Source organism: Ictidomys tridecemlineatus, chromosome 16 (assembly GCF_052094955.1).
Source record: "Ictidomys tridecemlineatus isolate mIctTri1 chromosome 16, mIctTri1.hap1, whole genome shotgun sequence".
Classification (NCBI taxonomy): Eukaryota; Metazoa; Chordata; class Mammalia; order Rodentia; family Sciuridae; genus Ictidomys; species Ictidomys tridecemlineatus.
Genome location: NC_135492.1, coordinates 20,843,449 through 20,857,412, shown reverse-complemented (window position 1 = coordinate 20,857,412; position 13,964 = coordinate 20,843,449). Strand labels below are relative to the sequence as shown.

General features: G+C 57.0%; 1 protein-coding gene across 1 annotated transcript in view; it reads left to right on the top strand.

Moving 5' to 3' along the window:
* Positions 1 to 518: 518 nt before the first annotated feature.
* Positions 519 to 13,964, top strand: part of LOC144371240 (uncharacterized) — a 109,510-nt gene continuing 96,064 nt past the window's right edge. Inside the window, exons 1-2 of the mRNA XM_078033653.1 lie at positions 519 to 641; positions 2,049 to 2,328. Coding sequence (XP_077889779.1) covers positions 519 to 641; positions 2,049 to 2,328 — 403 coding nt within the window. The remainder of the gene's footprint in view (positions 642 to 2,048; positions 2,329 to 13,964) is intronic.

Below are 13,964 nucleotides of genomic sequence, written 5' to 3'. Positions count from 1 at the left end.
AGGCGAGAACTGCCAAAAACAGGCCAGGAGAAAAGGAAACTGTTCTGAGAGATGGAGTGAAGGATATTGAATCCTAATGGCATCGTCTGAGCTCCTCAAGGAGCCTTGCCTAAAGCTAGCTTTCCCCCTGTACTTTGTAGTTATATAGGCAAAAGAGTTCTTTGTTTTCGGTTGGCCAGATTAAATTGGCTTTTCTGCCAATTTGAGCCCTGATGTTCTATGACTGAGCAATCACTGTGATCAGAGGCTGGAGTAGCTCTCCATCTCTAGGAGTCTAACCAGGGAAACATGTTCTCCCAACCACAATCACCATGTGTCGGTCAGAGAGGGCATGAATGTTGAGCAGAAGCAGGAGGCCAGCAGATGAGAATCCCTTCAGAATAGCTGTGCCTCCTGGAGCAAATAACTTTCCCTCTCTGAATACTGATTTTCCCACCCTCAGTGTGGACGTGGGTGGCCATGGGATATTACGGGAATCATAACATCTGTAATATAGAATTGTCAGAATTACTAAGAAAATGCCGCAAAGCACCTACCAAATGATAAATGTCTGGCACAAATTAAATGATCAGTGCTTACTACAGCTGGTGTTCCCAGAGAGCTTGGGAGAGATGACCTCTGAGGATCCCAAGGAGACAGAGGTAAGCATTGGAGTTGGCAGCAAACTTCAAGTGCTTCCCCTTGAGCCGCGTAAGACCAGGGGCTGCGTCTCCCAGGGCAGCCTGGGGGATGGAAGAGACTTGTCTTGGTGTTGGGAGGCCCTGGTTCTGCTGCCAGCCCAGTGAGTGGCTTGGGTGGCCCTCTGCTCTTCACCTTGCTCCCTACCTGTGGCACTCCACACGCCTCCTGGCCATCCTCCCTGTGTCCTTCCCTCTACAGTGAAGAATTCTGAGCACTGTCAAACAAAGGGGGCCAGTGCTGCAGAGAGTTATTTGCTCAGAGCCCCTCCCCACCCTCCCGGTCCTCATACCAGCTTCCCAGGACTCTGCACCTAGCTCTTCTCTCCCTGGTATTCCCAGGGTCACTCTGAGCTAGTTCCTGGACAAGGGTCCAGCCAACTGCTTCTACTGTTCCCTCCCAGTGGTAGGTTCTCTTTTCTCCTCAGTCCATTGTCATCTCCAGCCAGTTCAACCCTTCGTCCCCTGTGGGGAGTAGGCAAGACTTCCCAGGTCTTTCCTTGGGAGCTCACAAACTCTTAGTCATGCTTCAAAACCCAAGTCCCAATTCCTCCAGGCTGCCTTTGCTTTCCTTAACAGGTACTCATCATGCCAGCTCCACATTAGTTCCTTAACCCAAACATAGAGGATGGTGAAACAGACACAATGAATGCTCAACGCTTTCACGGCACACACAGTGCTTTTCTCCCTCTGTCTCACAAATTGGGCCACACACAAAGTTGTAGCAAATCCTAACCACATCCCTCTCCTGTGCACACATACACACATGCACAAGAGACACCAAAAAAACCCCACAGGGATTTGCTCTCTTCTTGATTATAAAAGAGACACAAAGTCTCTTTCCACCACACCCTCGTGCATACACAACATAATGCAAATGTACAAATTACACATCATAAAAACATACAGAGAGGCATGTTTTCTGTTTTATTTTTCCTGCTTCACCCGCACCTCCACAATATACATGTAGAGACAGTTTCTCTGCTGAATCTACCAATGCACACGCCTGGAGATCCCGCGCTCCTCTCTGCTTCCCTCCCACACCCACTCGTCCCTCTCTCTCTCTCTCTCTCTCTCTCTCTCTCTCTCTCACACACACACACACACACACACACACACACACACACACACACACACACACACACACACACGCAGCTGCAGAGCCCTGGGTCATACTCCAGTGCAGGCGCCAGGCAGGAAACAAAGTTCGCCAAGACTCCCGCGCCCCGCACCGGACACCACACAGCCTCTCCCGACTCCTCCTACCCTCAAAGCCAGTCTCGGCGGGTCTGGACTCTGCACCCCGAAGCCCGAGGCTGGAGCCCGCCCGCACTGGCCCCTCCGAGGTCCCCAGGCAGCCCTGGCCTCTAGCTCCCGGCGTGTGATTGGCTGCGCCGCCCGGGCCCGGGCTCCCGCGCCCCGCCATTGGCCCGCGGCGGACCCCGCCTTCCTGGGAGTGGGCGCCAGAGCCGCACGCTCGCCGGCGGGGAGCTAAGCGCACGCGGCTGGGGTCAGCCAGCCGCGCTGTCCAGCTGCGCAGCGCGCTGGGAGCCAGAGCCGGAGTCGGAGCCGGAGCCGCCAGCCGGAGCCTCCAGCCGGAAGCCGCGAGCCTGGAGCTCCAGCCGGGCCGGAGCCGAGCACGCGCGCTATGGTGAGTGCGGTTCTAGCCTGCGCACTGTTCCGGTCCAGCCTCCACGGTCTCTGCCGGCCGCCGCGGATGGCACCCGGGCCCGCCGGACTCGCGGGGGCTGGGCGCCCGCTGCAGTGCAGCCCCCGCTCGGCCCTCGGGAGCGTGGAGCGGAGGGGCGCCCGGGCAGGGCTCGGCTCGCCCCGGTCCCCACGCCCCGCGCTGGCTTCATGACCTGAGGCCGGTCGTGCGGAGCTTGGTTCTGGGCAGTTGGGCCGGGCTGGGTGGGGAGGACTCGCGGTGGCCGGTTCGGCTTGGGGACCGTCGGTGCGGCCTGATTTGGGGCATCTGGAAGTCCTTTCACCCTGCTTGGCGTGCAGACCCTTGGCAGCGGGCTGGGTCGGGTTTGAGGGTGGTAGTGATTCCGAGGCTCTGAATCCACCTGGACCTGAGTGTCCGGAAAGCTGGGGGCGTTCTGGGGCTCCATTGGGAAGTGGTGTGTGGCTGCACCGTGAGCATTCGCAGGGCTAGACTGGGACACTCCGAGACTGCTGATCCCGCTGTGGCATAAGGGTTGGTGATTGTGGCCAGGCCAGGATGGAGGCTGTCAGAGACCAGGGGCACTTGGAGGCTCCACGTCCAGAGGTCTGGTCTCCCCAGCGTCTCCCAGCAAGTCTTCAGAGGAGGGGCCAGGTGCTGGCAGGGATGGGCAGAGGCACCAGAGAAAAGGGGGACCCAGGGGAGGAAGTTTCATGGGGGTCTCTGAAGCCCTCAGGGAAATCCTTTTGGTCCAGGCTAATCCAACATGGTCCTTGACTGGAGGGAGTTTGCTCCGCCCAGAGCCAAGGCCTCTGGTCACCTCTCCAGGGCCTGGAGATTTCCTCTCCATTACCAGGAAGAGGCCACCTACTTCTCTTTGGCCCTTTTCCAATGGACAAGTCCCTCTGATTCTGTCGCCTACCAGTAGATTCTGTGCCTTCTGCAGTAGGCACAAGGCAACAGATCAGGCCCCAGGAGAGCAGGTGCCAGTGATGGTGGATGCCAGTCCCAGGGATGCAGCTCTTCTATTTCTCTTGTGATGCTGCTGCCAAGACTGAGGGGCACATTGGGAACAGCTGAAGAGCCCCCAGTTACTACCCAGGACCACTCCCTGCTCTGCTCAGCTCCAAGAGACTCCTTACAAACTCCCTTTCCCTGTCAGTCACTTCTAGAATTTTCTTCCTTATGCACCAACTAGAATCTTTCTCCTGTGTACCACCACCTACCTCTTTAGAGAACTGTGGCTTTATTCTACCTGCCAGAGCACCCAGACACGGTCTTGGACTCCACGTACCTCTGATTTAAGATTCCCACAGGAATGCTCTGCTTGGTCAGTTTCACTGTTAGGGTGCATTACCCGGGGACCAGCACTTGATTCAAAGTCTTAAAATATGAGTCATAAAAGAGGGTAAGTCTGTGAGATCATGTCACCCATTGTGCCTTCAAGCCCACTCTGACCTAAGTTACATGGAAGGAAGTCTTTTTTCCTCCTTAAAATCCATCATAAAGAGGAAGAGGGAGAGGTCCCCACCTTATCTTGGTGACACTTTCTAGAACCTCACATCTGAGAAGCCTCCCCGCCCATCAGGAAGATTCCAGATTCTGGCATCAAACAGGTCTGGGTTCCAGTTCCAGCTCCTCTACTTCCCCACAGGGACTTTGGTCAAGTTGCACCATTTTCCCTGGGTTACAACTTGGCTCATCAATGACACGAGATGATAAGTCTTATCTTCTAGGGATGACTTGGAAATTGGTTGAGATAACCCAAGTGAGAATGTTTTGCTTGGATATAGCTTAGTTTCCTTACTTTCACAACCTTGAGCTCAGGTTGGGAAGTTCTACCTAATGTCTGACCTGTTTGAAAGTCTGGAAGAAGGATTAATGTTTATCATGATATGAGGAGAAGAGGACAGTGATATGTAGATAATATTTTGTGTGTCATTCAACAGAGATTTATTGAGCACTTATTATATACCAAACCTTGTGCAGGGGAAGAAAAAACTGAAATACCATGTTAAGAGAGCGTCCACGAGTCCTTCAATGTCTACCTGGTCCTCAGGCTATGTGGCATGTCCTTAGGAGAGGTGGCAGTATCACACCAGGAGAGGGCTGACTTCTGGCTGGAGAGATGAGAGAAGGCATCACTGAGCAGGTGGCATGTGAATTGGAAAATTCATCCCAGTTCAGGGACCTGGGTGACATAGGAGCTGAGTGACATGGAACTCTGAAAGCTCAGGATGGAGCTGGCCTGGAAAGTGTGTGAGGGAGCCGGGAAGAGGGGGGAAACAGGTAGAGGGGCACAGGGGCAGAGAGCAGGCTGCAGCAGGCTGAGTGGAGGCCCCAGGGTGGATCCTTGACACACCACCTGTGATTGGGGTGGGGCTGATGCCAGGCTTCCTTGGCCCCTGTCATTTAGCTTTCCCCCAAACCTGGGCCGTCATTCCTGAGGTGGGGGCGATTCAGGACTGCCAGAGCGTTTGCCCCTGATCTCCTGCTCTGTGGACACTGAAGTCTAGTGCCCTTCCCCTCCAGTGTGGCCAAGGTCCCCCTGGCCCCTGGGTCCTGATGGGGCTCCTTGGCAGACCGTGTGGGCTGCTTCCTGCTCTGCTGCCCGACTCCCCCAAGCTCCGCTCCCCACCAGGTCTCTCCCCCATGGCAGGGAGTCAGCACTGATCTTAAAACTCAGTGGAGGGGCTGGGCTGGGACTCCCGGGGGGAGCGCTCCCCGGGTTCCAGCCTCAGCACCACCTAAAAATAAATAAAATACAGGCATAAAAATATAATAACAGTATTAAAAAGGAAAAAAAAAACCAGTGGACCCACCTCACCTCCGTGCAGGCTGGGGATGAGGTGGCTTTTTGTACCCCCTGCCTCTTGCTGTCCTCAGACCACCCAACATCAGGCACAGAGAGGTGTGTGAGGCTGCCAGGGCACAGTGCCAGGACAGGCGCCCATCGCCTGGATGTTTGAGACGTGAGCCAGACAGGCAGGCTCTGGGGAAGGAGACCAGCCCAGCTTCCCCTCTGCCCGCACGGTGCCTTCCCGTTCCCAGCGGGAGCCTGAGAGCTGCAGGTCATCTTTACTTCCAGTGGTGGAATTGAGGACAGGTCCAGGGCCCAAGTTTGAATCCTGTTGAACTACCAACTTGCTGTGTGACCTTGGGTCAGCCACCCTCCCTGTCTGTGCTCCTTCCCTACCAAGGGGGGCAGATTGCTCCATTTCTTGGGGTACCATTGTGAGGACACAATGGGTGCGGACACCATTAAAAACACGAGGGGCAAGGTTATCATTTGCAGGTAGGAGGACGGCCGCACGCCAGGCCATAGTCGCGCCTCAGCCACTTGGATGGCCAGCACCTGTCTGGTAACCGGGTTACTCATGTTTCCTTGCATTGCTAGGTTTGGGGTAAGTAAGGATGTTGTCGATTTGTGTCGAGGGGTGAGCCCTCGTTTCCTGCCAGCAGCCGAGGGCTCACCCCTGGCAGACGAGGAGCAGGGCTCCGGTGCGAAGCCCTGGGGTCGGCAGCAGTGCCCTGGCCTGAGCTGAGATCGTGGCTTAGCTGAAGTCCACGCTCTGGGGTTTATAGGGAGGGGGACCTTCAGCAAATGGTGACGACCTTTTGTGCCTCTGCTCAGTGTCTTCAGCTGGCAAGGCCAGTGCCCGGGCCACGGCCAAGGAGCTTTGTTCCTATATATACCCAACAAGTGCCTGGCTCAAATGGCGCTGGGGCCGGGGTCAGCATGGAGGGCAGCAGAGTCTCTCTGCCACAGCTGGGGACAGGCTGATGTGGGCAGGAAATGACCAGTGTAGTTACAGTTGCCAAGGAGACATGCAGAGCCAGGGGAGCAGAGAGGGTACCTGAAGGCAGGAATGGTAGGGGGCAGTTAGGAGGCCACAAGAGGGGCCTGGGGGGACACCGGTGGTCGGTCGCCGGGCACTGCCCTGCACCCCCAGGCCACTCCATCACGCTGCCTAGAGGGTCACGAAGACGAGGAGCTGAGGGCCCCTGCAGCCCCTTCCCCTGTGGGCCCCGGCCTCCCCCCCCAACCTTCCTCCCACCAGGACAACACCAAGCGCCAACCAGGGTGTGATGCAGGCCTCCCGCCAGGGTGCGCGCATCAGGGAAGCCATCCCGGGGAGGTGGCGGCTGGCGGCAGTGCCCCTAGGTGCTTCACTCATCCACAGATAAGAATGGGGGGCTGTCCGTCCTTCCAGACCCATGTCAGCAGGCAGTGAGGAGTGGCACCAGTCTTCGCCTGGGCTGCCACCCTGTCTCGGGGCCCTGCAGGTCAGGGTGGCTGGGGTGTCTGCAGGCCTCTCCTGGCCCCTGACAAGCTTAGGAATGGCTCCCCCCCCCCAGGGCTTGGGGGGATAATATACAGAGGAGCAGATTTCTGGAGAACATTCAGGAAATCAGCTGAGGGAGGGGCTGCCATCAGGGCCCAAGAGGGAGCTAAGCCCAGAATGCTTCTGCTAAAGGGGGATTGGGAGCCATGGGATGTGTATGGGGGAAGACTGAGGCGTGAAATGAGCACCTACTACACGCCTGCCTGGCACCTGAATGTGCCCTTTGCTGGGCGTGGTGGTGCACTCTATCATCCTGGTGACTTGGGAAGCTGAAGTAGGAGGATCGCAAGTTTGAGGCCAGCTTCTGCAACTAAGCAAGGAACTGTCTCAAAATAAAAACTGAAAAGGGCTGGGATGAGGATCAGCAGTAGAGGGGCCCTGGGTTGGATTCTCAATCCCTCAAAACAAACAAACAAACAAATCTCCCTGATCTTTGCACCACCCCCAGGCAGCAGCCACATTTTGAGTTGTGGAAGACAAAGGCGAGGCTCAGGAGCCTCTCAGGAACCAGGGGCTGGCGTGAGGCAGCGCCTGCCACCCCATTCTTCAGAGCCATGGCCTCACCCCAGGGTGCCACTAGATTTAGTGAAACTCCACTTTCCTGGGAAAGCCCCCCACCCCCACCAGGGGTGAAGCTCTCAGAAGCTAACGGGGTGGACAGGGTGGACGCTGGCCATGCTGAGCTGCTGATTATTTATCTTTGACCTTTGTGCTTGTGACAGTTAGAAAGCCCTTTCGTCATCATTCACTAAGTGTCTTGGAACCCACTGGCAGGGCCAGGACTCAAACCCAGGCCTGTGACCCCCATCTCCCGGACTCCAGGCCCCCCCAACTGTGGATGTCCCGGGCTTTCTGACCCCATGCCCCTGGCCCACAAACCTCCTCTCCCCACAGACTCCTTCCCTCCTTGGCTGGGAGAAAGGAGGCGGCAGCCAGGAGGAGTCCAGTTACCGTGTAAACACAGTCATATCAATATTTACCTCTGGCTGGAACCCCAGCCTCCCACCACCCTGCTGCCTCCCACGCCCAGCCAGGTGCACGTGGCCTGATCCTGGCTCAGGTCTGGCCACTGAGAGTGAGGCCAAGGGTGGGGACCTGCCTTCCAGCCCAAGATGGGCCACTCACCTTTGATGTGACCCTGAACCAAGCACTCTCCCTTCCCGGGCCTCAGTCTTCCCATCTGTAAAATGACACAGCTGGGATGGACCAACGCAAGGGCTGTTTTCAGCAGTGACATGTAGGGGGATGAGCCCAGTGCTGTGGCACAGACTCGAAGCTATGCAGACTGGAGTTGGCCTCGGACCCTGCTGCTTCCTCGCGCTGAGGCTGCGCGCACGTGCTTGACCCCTGGAGACTCGGTTTTCTCATCTGTAAGTGGGATCCCGACGGCACCTGCTTTGGAGGCTGTCGGCTACTTGCCGTACCCAGCAGAGCTCTTGGCACAGGAGAGGAGAGGGACAAATGGTCGTGGTGGTAGTTGTTATTCCAAATAAACATTTTATGACTCTCTGAATCCAGACGCTGGGTTGCGTCACTTGGGAATCAGAGCCAAGGGTGGGGACTCTAACCTCAAGCCCTCCTGCCTCTCTGGGGCCACGGGCTGGGCTAGGGGATCCCAGGGGTGGAGAAAGACCCCTAGTCAGCACCGCCGCTGTCCCCAGCTGCCCTGTGTTTGGAGTTCCTTCTTATCGGGCTGAGGTCCAGGGCTGAAATGACCTCAGAGATGTGCCCTGAGAGGAGCGAGGGAGGGTGGAGGGAGCGGGAAGGGGAGGAAGGATGCATTTCCTAAGCTGCTATTTCACGCAAGCTCCTGTTCCCAGGCCTGGAGCGGAGGGTAGCTGTGGGGAGGGACTGGCAGCCCAGAGTGTGGACAGGGCAGGATGGGGACAGGGGACTCCCGAGGTAGTAGGAGTGGGCCTTGGAGGTCTTTTGCAATGGGCCCAAATTCAAACCTGACTGCATCACTTTTTGCTGTGTCATTTGGGACAACGTGTCCCCTCTCTGAGTGGTTGCCGCCTGTTTTGTTGGGAGGGTTTCATCTGAAGTGCTTCAGAAGAGCCAGGCTCTGGCTGGCAGACGGGGGCTCCATGGCAGTCTGCTGCTGTGGCTGGCGGCCTGCACCTTCCCCAGGGTGGAGTGGTGCGTTCTGCCGGAGAGAGAGGGTACGTCGCAGGCAGCTTGACTGTCCCAAGGACACACCTACACACCACTGGACCAAAGTGCAGATCATGTCCCCAATCCCCACATGGCCCTTCGCCAGTCCCCTGCCCTTGCTGTCCCCTTGGCTAGCCTGGTTTGAAGCGCTGTCTGCCTGGTCCATGCAGTGCACCGTTTGTGCCTGGTTTCCTTCGGCGGCAGGTGGCACCGTTTCTGAGGCCCATCCCGGGGGCATGGGCTCCGGCCTCTGGTCTCTTTAGGCTGAGTGTGTTGGGGGATGGACATGGCAGTGTCCATGGATGACATTGGGTTGGCCCAGTCTGGTGCTGCTGTGGCCTTCTCGGGGGTCTCCGCAGACCTGTAACCCCCGTCTCCTGGCACATAGCCAGTAGCAGAAACTAGCCGTTGTGCGGGTGGCCTGAGTCTGACCCTCCCAGGAGCTGCCCAGGATCCCAAGGGGCCATCCATTCTCAGAGCAGATGGGTCTCCTCTCTCCTCAGCTAAGTGGGTGCTTGGAGGCAGGTGGGACTCTGAGGGCCTTCCCTGCCCCAGGGCCTCAACCCCACTCCGGCCTTCCTGTCCCCAGTGCCTGGCAGCTCCCAGCTGCATTCTGTCCCATGCTGAGCCTCTGCTTCACCTGGCGCTCTCAGGGGTCCTGGTGCTAGAGTCCTCAGCATGGGGCCTACCACTGTTAGGCTCTGTGGCCTTGGGCTGTCCTTCCCCCTCCCCATCCTTGGTCTCCTCCCACCAGGAGGCTGAGGAGTCCCTGGTGTCTGGTGGCCTCCCTCCCTTGGTGCCGATGGCTCCTGCTGACTGCGTTCTTCCACCGCAGGCTGGAGCAGGTGGCAGGTCCTTAGGAAGTGTGAGCGGTGGACCTGCGGCCTCCCGGGACGCAGCCTGGTGAATGGCTGCCTCCTCACTGTGCTGCTGCTAGGCCTGCGGAGCCGGGAGGTGAGGGTGGAGCCAGCCAGTCTCTTCAGGAGGACCGCTGGGACAGTGGGGCGGGGCTCACGTCCTGGTACCCTCCCTGAGAGCGTCATTGTGGGCCAGTGTCCTGTGGGCAAGAGCCCCCGGATGTGGACACTGCCTTGTGAGGCTCTCCGGAGACCGCCTGGGCACCAGGCCACCTTGGGTTCGAATCCTGCCACCCTCTTGGCCGGGCCCGAGCAGTCCTCTCCACTTCCCTGAGCGACAGCATCCCCTTCTGCCAGGCTGTGGGGACCCAACGAGGCCGCGACTCATTGCTGAGACCAGCGAGTGGGCAGCCAGGTCCCTGCCCCTGGGGAGCTCCATTCCAGGGGAGGAAGCAGGACGCTAAACGGGAACATCGGCCAGCCAGAAAGAGCACGTCGGAGAGGACAGGACAGTGCCTAGCGAGTGGCAGTGAGGGACGGAGCTGCTCCAGGCGGTGCCAGGGCAGGAGCCAGGGCCTAAGCTGAGAGCCAAGGTCGTGGGACTTCCCAGCAGGAAAAACAGCAAGTGCAGAAGGACGGACCGGGAGCCTGGGTGTTATGGGTGGCGGGAAGGCCCACACAACCGGGCAGAAGCAGTGAGGGGCAGGGAGTGGGAAGAGGTGGGCATGGCGGGGGGCCATCAGGGAGGGCCTTCCCTGGAATTGGGGGCGGTGGCATTTTGTTCTGAGTGATGGGAAATCACTGGAGGTCGCCAAGGAGATGACTCAGTGTGGACTGTTCCGAGGCCCTGGCTGCCGTGTGGAGCATGGACTTCAGGGGGCAGCAGTGAGGCGGGGAGGCTGGTGGAGTGAGGGGTGAGCCTGACCTCCACTGTGCACCTGTCCCCAGGGCCCGGAGGCTCCAGCATCTGGGATTTTAGCTACTTCAGGGACAGGAGTGAGGGGACAGGGCCTCCCTCCCAGATGCCTCCAGACATTCCCAGCAACAGGGCAGAGTGGGCAGAAGTTCCCTCCAGAGCCACAGACCTGTCCCCAGACCTCCCCTTGAACTCAGCCTCAGGACTCTTCTAGAGTGACCTCCATCCCACCCTCTCAGCCCCCAGAGACCCGGAGGGCACAGAGCCTGATCCTGCCTCCCCTGCTCCTGTGCACCCTGCCTGCTGGGAAGTGGGGAGAGGAAGTCCTGACTGCATGGGATGGCTGTCCCCTCTGCCCTCTGGGCTGCTACTCCCATGACCAGGGGCAAGGAAATCCTTTGGTTTTGTGGTTCCTGGTGTCCTGGGCTGGTTTGGGCAAAAACCAGTACTTCGTCTTTCCTTGCCCCTGAGTGTCCGGGGTGGTGACTTGGTGTCCTGCTGGGCTTTGGAGAGCAGTGGGCAGGGGAGGGTGGCAGGGGCCACAAGGGCTCACAGGCCTGAGTGGAAATGAGCTTTGGCATCGCCCACACTAACTTACTCCTGGAGAGGCTGAGACTCAAAAGGGGAAAGGGACTCTGTCTGAGGCCACATGGCAGGTTAGATGCAGCCAGAAAGTGCCACTTAGTCCCAGCTGGCTGAAGCAGGTGTCCATCTCTGACCCTCAGTTTCCTCCTCTGTGGCCAAGATGAAGCTAAAGCCCTCCTCAGGGTGGCGCTGTGAGGAGTGGCGGGTGGCTTGTGTGGAGTTGAGAAGCTCGTGGGCTGGTGTGTGCAGCAGGTGCTCAGTGAATGGGAGCTGAGAATACCAGGGAGGGTCTGTCACCTGAAGCCTGGGAAGAGCTGGGAGGGTGGCTGCCTGCTCGCTCTCCAGTCCCGAGGAGCGCAGGGAGGGTGGGAGGGAGTGAGATCTCCATCCCTGGCCCATCTGCAGCAGTTTGTTCTGTTTGCTTCCCCGTAATAGGGGGCAGGCCCTTTGCCCAGGCCCTTGACTGCCTCTGTCACCCAGAACATGCACACACGCTCATGTGAGCTGGAGCTATACCCTCAGCGTGGGGCAGACAGGCAAAACTGTCACCCCAGGTAAAGACCGGGTGGCTCTTCTCTTTCTGCATTGGTCCCTCCCTCTTGTCCCCAGTACCCGTTTGTGATCAAGTGGTTAAGATCAGGGACCATGGGGCCAACTTGAACTTCAGCCCTAGATTCCCACTTATCAGCGGGCAGGTGAGTCTCCCTCTGAGCCTGCGGTTTCCCGTCTGTGAAGTGGGGTTGATGGCTTCCCTTGGTGATTGCAAATGTTAAATGAGAAAATATGCCCAGACAGGCCTGGTGCGCTTGGACTCAAAAAAGTGGGCGGCACTAATGACAGATTGGATCCTAAACTCCCTAGGCCCATTCTTCTTTCCATAGCTGCTCTCCCAAGCTTTCTGGGTCACCTCCTGGACCCTCGTGCATTTCTGCACCGCCCCAGCCTGTCTCCTCCCAGCTCTTTCGCATTCTCTGTGCTCTGGCAGATGAGGAGCTGGAGCTATGGCCCAGCAGCCCCCGTCTGAACTCCCAGATCCCGGGTACCTGAGCAGCCATCGGCAAATTGCTTAAGCCTTGGCCTCTGTTGCTGCATGAACAAAATAGGATCACACTCAGAATTGTTTAAATAAGTGATCGAAATCTTGTAAGGTGATAGGATGGGTGCCTGCCCTACAGCAAGTGCCTAATAAATGTTAAGTTATTTGACACTAGGCAGTTTTCCGCTGGACAGAGCCCCTTGCCTTTTCACTCTGATCCCCAGCACCTTGGAAGGGTGGTATTGGCTCACTAGGGATCTGCACTGTGGGCAGTGGAGAATCCATTCCAATAAGACTATGTTTGAGACTTTGGTCAAGGTCACACTGTGAACTTATCTAGTGGGTGGATTGACAGGCTTTTCCCACAACCCTGCACCACTGTGTGCTGGGGACATGGAGGGGAGGGTGCTGCCCTTACCGAGCTCATATTCTGTGGAGGCATGTAGGGCAGAATGGCCCTGACACCGTTAGAAATGACCAGCCCAGAGTGGGTCAGGTTGCTTCAGATTGGTCTTCCTAGGACCAGTGACACTTGATTCCTAGGTGACACCAACTCTGACTATACTGGGTTTTCCTGCCTCTAGTGTTTATTGGTCTTGGCAGTAATAGAATGGTGTCTGTTCAGTGTTTGCCAAGTACAGAGATAAATATTCTGTAATAAAGTCACTTAATCTTCCCATCAGTCCTACAAGGTGTTTTTTATTATCCTTCCTTTCTTGGTGGGAAACTGAGGGACAGAGCAATTGGTAGAACCTTCTGTCTGTGGGCAGCAGACCCAGACAGGTCCTTAACCCCATGCTCCCACGCCTTCTCTGCAACTGAGCTTTTCATCATCCCTGATGACGGCCTCGCAGGGACTCTAGAGAGGACTTCACCTGGAGAGATTCCACAGGGTCTTTCTGAGGCCTCCCTCTCGGCTCTGTGGTGAGCTGACGTAGGCCTCAGGAAAGGGAGTCTGATATTCAAACACTGGAAGATAGAGAGAGGGTGCAAAGCACCTAGCTGGGGGAAGGGGAGCTCAGAAGGGGAACGGCTGGGATTCCAGTTGAACCAATACTAGGCACGGAGGTGCCTGGGTCCCCCAGGAAGGCCCAGCCTGTGGGAGAGGTGAACAAGTCAGGGGGGGCATTGCCAAATGGTATTTGGTAAGCAGTGGACAGGAGCCCTCGTGAGGCCCAGTGAGACTGGACAACTAACTGGCGCAGGGAGTCCACGAGTTGGGTCTTGAAGGATGAATAGGGGTTTACCATTCAGGGCAGTTTATCCCAGGGTACTCTGGTCTGTGTTCCCACTCACAGCGGGTGCTCCGCTCCACTGCCCTGCAATGTCTGATCTTGGGAAATGTGACTTCTGTGTCACTCAGTGGGAGCCAAAAGCAGTCCCTGTTCTGTGCCTCATGAATTCCACTCCCAGCGCCGTCTGGCTCACAGGTGTGAGGCACTGGGTTCGATCCTCAGCACAACCTAAAAATAAAAAAATAAACATAAAAAAACATTTTTTAAAAGTTAAAAAAAAAATACCCAAGACTGAGGTGTCCCGAGCACACAGGGCCCTCACCCCTGATGTGCCTGTGGCAGGGAGAGCCCAGAGCATTGAGAAATCACTGGTGGCATAGCAAAAGCCTATTTTCTGTGAGTACCAATTATTTAGAAAAGAATTTGAACAAGATATGAATCTCTTGAAAGAAAGATTTAGAAAAGTGGTAATTTTTAGCTTATTGACATAAG